Source organism: Neolamprologus multifasciatus, chromosome 4, assembly GCF_963576455.1.
Source record: "Neolamprologus multifasciatus chromosome 4, fNeoMul1.2, whole genome shotgun sequence".
NCBI classification, from domain to species: Eukaryota; Metazoa; Chordata; class Actinopteri; order Cichliformes; family Cichlidae; genus Neolamprologus; species Neolamprologus multifasciatus.
The window spans coordinates 8,139,994-8,145,993 of NC_140442.1; the positions used below are offsets into that span (position 1 = coordinate 8,139,994).

Here is a 6,000-nt window from a genome sequence, read left to right on the forward strand (position 1 = left end):
TTTTTGGCCAGGCAGTTTATTATGTAGAGCAGGGGTAGGGAACGTTAGTCCTCGAGAACCGGTGTCCTGCAGGTTTTAGATCTCACCCTGGGTCACCACACCTGAATCAAATGATTAGTTCATTACCAGCCTCTGGAGAACTTCAAGACATGTTGAGGAGCTAATTTAGCCATTTAAATTAGCTGTGTTGGATCAAGGACACATCTAAAACCTGCAGGACACCGGCTCTTGAGGCCTGGAGTTCGAGACCCCTGATATAGAGATATCCAACAATCTTTTAATCTTTTAAGATTGAACTTGACAACAGTGGAGCAGAAAAACTCCAGATTTTCCATCAGAAAAAGAATCAAGTTGGATTGTCAGCTAACAATTTGTGCAGTCTGGTGGGCCAGTAAGCGCAGATCAGGCTATCATCGCGCAATCTCATTAACTAGATCTAAAGAATCTGTGACAGCTATCTTGGCATCCAGATACAGTTTAAATGCTGACTGAACTGTTTTGGTTCATTCCTCAGGGTAAATGTGGGGACAAAGTTGGTTTTTTCCCTTCCAACTTTGTGCAAAGGGTCCGACCCGGAGAGAGAGTGTGGCGGGTTATTCAGGGTAATCCCGGCCGAGAGAGAGGACACATGGCTGTGAGGGAATCCCAGGTATACTAATGTTGGAATACTGGTTTGAGACTTAATTTATTTTTGTTGATAGCTTCACTGTTTTTTCATTGTAACCATTAAAAGGCTATAATGGCAACCCAGCATACACTGATAATAGGATTCCAATTCTCAATTCATGAAATCTGTCCTGTGAAGGGTTTCAGGGGACTGAAGCCAAATCCAGTACACGCTGTGTGAGAAGTAGGGTGCATCCTGGTTAGAGAGCGATCAAAGGATTGGCACCAGCATTATCTATGTCTGTTTGTCTTTGCTATGAATAAGGCTCATCATTTCCAGATTGTATAGACCTTTAGAAAGAAAACCCACATTGTTTTTTGACCTTCAGGGTCACATTCAATCAGTTTTCATCCACTGATTTTTATTCATATACACACAAAGAGAAAATTCATAGTGCTTAGTCACAAGTAAAAAACCTGTAGGCAGTTTACACAATAACTTTCAGATTTTTTTAAGGTCTGTTATTCGTTCTTTTAAAAACAGTGTTTATATTGGTAAAAATAATCTTTTATTCTAGTTTCCTCTTAGAAAACAAAGCATCTTGTTTTCTGTCTCCTGCTTTTAGATTTGTGTGGGGAAACGAGAAGAGGGTGAGGTGTTTCTAAAGCTGAGCAGTGGAAAGAAGAAAGGGCTGGTCCCAGCTGATTCCATAGAGGAGATTTGAACCTTTGTGCACAGACCACCATCTTTCCACATCTACTTTCCCCAGGGATGCACCCATTTTAAAACTACCCCCCTTCTGCCTCATTCCCCTGGCTAAACAACTGCTCCAGCCTCTCCAACTGGTCAGCCAAACACAGAAAAACTAAAAACATAATACACACTTCTGCAAGGATCTGGAACCACAGCCCCTCATAAACACATGGTTTCCAGCTCAGCTGGTTGATTGTAAGCCTTTAATGGAGGGGGCAGTTATGCAGTTGCCCTGCTCTAGTTCTCTTGTAGGTTTATCTTTTCAAAGCCAATAAATTGATGTTTAGTGGACAAGGGTGGTCAAAAATGCTTTAAAATGTCTGCTGGATGCCAGCTCAGATTTAGTTTTTCCTCATCAAAAAGATGTCTACCAGCGTGGGAGGAGGCTGAATCCTGTCATGGGAACATGATGCTTCTATCAGTGTCCTTTTCTTGTTTCTACCCACTCCGTGTGTCTCATTCCTATCTGCTAATTTCAGGGTCTCTGCCCTGGGGACTGATATCAGCTTCGTGTAGACTGCTACAACAATAGGCACTTGCCAAGAACAACCACTGCCAGCTATGGAAAGCTACTGCCATTTAGACAGACGGCAGGATAAGATGAAAGGAATACACCAGATCTGAAAATTGTCTGTAGTTTCTGGCTGAGTTACGACTGCACTCAATGATTTGAGAGTGCAAAAAGAAGAGGTTTTTCACACAAAAATCAAAAACGGATTATTTTCATTATGAAATGACAATTAAAGTATGCTATAAAAATTATCCAGCATCTTTTAATTTCTGGTATGAAAGTCTGTCAAACCCTGTGAACATCACTATCTACCCAAAGACTCAGAGTTTACCTTTTCGACTATCCTTAAAACAAAAACACGAACTCCCAGGAATTGTCAGAAAATTGTTCCTTTCTTTTAAGTAAAATTTTATAGATTATTATGTCTGTCCACTTTTGAGACACAGCTGTGTTTGTCTACCGTCCTTATTCTGTTGTGTTACTATTTTACAAACAGATGAGGTAAAAGAAATCAAAGCTAAAAGGGAGGCAAATCTCTTTAGGAAGACTAGGGGGGTTGTTTGGGAGCTTGTTGTGGGCACTGAGGAAGAAAAATGTCAACATCTACCAAGTTTAGAAGTTACAAGTGGCAGAAGGTGTTCTGCTGTTTTTCGCATGAAAGACCTCGGTGGGCATAAACCCGCCGGTTTCTGCAGGGACCTGCTGAAGAGCCTCAGTGGGATGTTGCAAGCGTTGCCCAGAATTTTAACATGTTCACTAGAGCTTGAAACAAGCGGAAAAAAACTGTAGCCAGTCTGCCTGAAAAACAACAGCACAATGGGGTTCCTTCTGACCATGACAAGGAGTTTCACTGACAGCTTAGAGGGACACAGGAAAACAGGAGGAGTAGGAGGCTGTGCAGTGAAAGGGATGACACGAGTGCTGAACCGTTATGAGTCAGTGTACATGCAGGTAGTGTTGTACCCATGGGTGCACGAGTCATCATTGATCAAATGTCAGCCTGTCATCTCCATCTTCCACTCCCCGTTTGGCCTCCTTTGTCCTTATATTATTGATGTGACTGGTCAGTTCTGACGTAAAGTCAAGACATTTTTTAATACCAGTACATTTTGGATTGCTTAGAGTTCTACGCACTAAGTCATTGTTTATTTAAAACACTTGACGCATTTCTTTCTTCTTCTTCTTTTTTTAAAAGTCCTTGTCCCCGAGTTTGTGTGTGGAAAATCAGGAATGTGAAAGAAATCTAGAACTGAAGGACAGATTGCATTATTTAAATAATAAATGAAAACGCATTTGAGTTCACCCATCCTTTTCAGAGCACAAGGATCTAGCTGATTCCTTTTAGTCTGCATTTTTTGTGGAAGCCTTTAGAAGCTGTGATTTTTTCCTTTAAAAGCTTCTCTTGTCATCACGAGAGTAGCACTTTATTTTGAGTCATTTGAATAAGCTGTAATTTTGTAGATGTGTCTCCTTGATAGTAATACTGTAGATGTTGTATTTAAAAATACTTCAACTGCGACTTCACTTCACCTTGAAGGTCTTTGTTGGCAGAGAGACAGCAGCATAAACAATACCACACTCCTAAAAACATATTCCAGGGGGGATATGTTGTCACGGCATAACTGGAAGTTTGATTTTACTCATCTAAAAATGTGCTATCATGAATTGTGTCTAATTTCACGTAGCATCTACTGTTTACACCTTAAAGACTTCAAAATGTTAAGTATGTGTTTGGATGTTTCCCAGATTCGTTGTTTGGCCGCGTACCTCAATAAAACATCTTTACAAAACCTGGTCTGCCTGTTTTATGCATGAAGTCTGTAACATATGCTTTGCACAGTGAAATATTAAGGATATTCCACAGGAGTTGACAGCTGATCATTTACACGTCCACGTGACAAATGCATGTAGCTTTTGCTGTTTTTCTGTATCTCTATTCAGTCTTTTTTAGCCTAGAGAGAGCATAGAACTCCTAAACGAGGCCACTTTAATGACAAGTTTCATTGGCATCCATGCATAATGCACCATCCTGCAGCCACAAATACGCTGCTGTGCAAAAAGGAATGCCGAAATTATGCTCCAAACAACCGCAATATAAATAGCACATAACGGCACTGCTGGAGGAAGTGGAACTCAGCCTTGTTTATTCAATCACAGACAACTGCATAAATCAGAGGGCAAATGATGGCATTTCTTGCAGATAAATCAAGGAAAATGATGCAGGTTTTTAACGTTTTCTGATTTGGTGTTATTTAGAGGGAAAAAAATGTAGTTTCTCATTAATCACACACTCACTCACTTGTGAAATTTGTTTGTCTACATAGCAAGTTCAAACAGTTTCGGTGCTAGCTGAGCAACATTTGGGTTCATTTTAGTGTGTCACAGCATAATGCAGGATTCATATTGTTTGTTTGTTTTTAACAATATGTTTTTTCTAGTAAGCATTGCATTTAATTGGATAAATGTAGTTCATATGCGTTTTTTTATTCAATAATGCCCAAGCACTTTGCTCTCTTTATCATTATTTACAGCAATGAACTGCCTGAAAAATGATGAAATTAAGACTAGCAAAAATCTATTAATTTTACAGGTCTTATATATGGGGAGAGTTAAAACAGCTCCATAGCAACCCATACAAAAATCATGCAAAGGAGCACCACTCCTGTATTTAATGTAGATTTATGAAATTTGGCACAACCATGTAACACCCTGTGATATTTTTTTAAAAAATCCTATTGAGGCCATGCCCTAAACCCAATAAAAATTCTATAATTTCCAAATTAGGTTTTGGGTCTACAATGTAGCACCACTTAGTGGAACAGGAAATTGTATGTTTTGTTCTCCTAACACGGGGTGGGCAATCTCAGTCCACGGGGGCCGGTGTCCCTGCAGGTTTTAGATGTGTCCTCAAACCAACACAGCTGATTTAAATGGCTAAATTAGCTCCTCAACATGTCTTGAAGTTCTCCAGAGGCCTGGTAACGAACTAATCATGTGATTCAGGTGTGTTGACCCAAGGTGAGATCTAAAACCTGCAGGGACACTGGCCCTCGTGGACTGAGATTGTCCACCCCTGTCCTAATAGAATAATCACATCTACATCTGAATAAACTTTAGATGTTGATGTTGCTTACTTTTAAAAGTAAAAGTGAGTTTTAAGTGGACTGCATGGCTGTGACAGCACAGTAAATTTCACTCATTCACCACTGCCCAAGACATTCTTGATTAGACTCCAAAAATGGAAAAAATCTATGCATGTCAATATTTTGTCTACTAGCTCCACCTAGTAGCAACAGAAAATCAGCATTAGTCAGCATAAACACGACATTTTCTTTGTGGGTCCCACGTGTTGTACACAGTAACATGACATATAATTAGTGGGTGTTGCTGAATGCCACATAGTGGGACAGTAAGTGATAAGTACAGCAAATGGTTTGTGCAACAGCCACTTCAGCGGCACACCTCAAACGCAGCATGCCTCAGTGTGTGAGGGCCCTATCCTGCTTGTAATGTGAGCCAAGCATCATAAAGCAGAACAGTCGTCATTTAGCTCAAAGGAATTTGTGCCTACAGCAGAAATTAGATGTATTTGAAAGCGTGCTCTCATGGCTATTTTCATTTACTGATGCAGCAGTCTTTTATCCCTCAGATGGAAAGAGCTCAAACAAATGTTGCTGTCAAGATTAATTTTAAATTTACCTTTTTGTTTTCTTTTGTTAGCTTCATGCTGTCACTACTGTACCTTTCAATGACAGTTTCTATAAATACTCAAAAGGTTTTGCTTTTACTTTAAATATAACTATCTGCTTCTTGCTAGATTGCATTTTTTTATTAATTTGATTTATGGGTTTTCCAGAAATTGAAACAAAATTGCAGTGAATAAATATGAATGATATACATTCTTTCCAAAGACAGCTACAGACCAGATAGCCGCTAACTATGTTTTTGTGTTACTGAGTAACCCAAGACTCACCAGAAGCTCTGTGTTTCCTTGTCACTTGGCTCCACTTTTGTTTATTTTGTCTCATTGAATTCATGCTATTTACTTATTTATTTTTTACCAGCTAAGTAATATATTTCATGGTTTTGAGACATTGACCTCTCAAATCAGTTAGTTTGCGTGCCATCA

At 39.5% G+C, this 6,000-nt stretch overlaps 1 protein-coding gene across 2 annotated transcripts in view; it reads left to right on the forward strand.

Moving 5' to 3' along the window:
• The window catches only part of LOC146519710 (SH3 and cysteine-rich domain-containing protein 2-like), a 28,515-nt gene extending 25,068 nt beyond the window's left edge, over positions 1–3,447 (forward strand). For both annotated transcript variants that reach the window (XM_085157283.1, XM_085157282.1), the window contains 2 exons: positions 515–649; positions 1,233–3,447. In XM_085157283.1, coding sequence (XP_085013409.1) covers positions 515–649; positions 1,233–1,331 — 234 coding nt within the window. In that variant the 3' untranslated portion in view covers positions 1,332–3,447. The remainder of the gene's footprint in view (positions 1–514; positions 650–1,232) is intronic.
• The last annotated feature ends 2,553 nt before the right edge of the window (positions 3,448–6,000 follow it).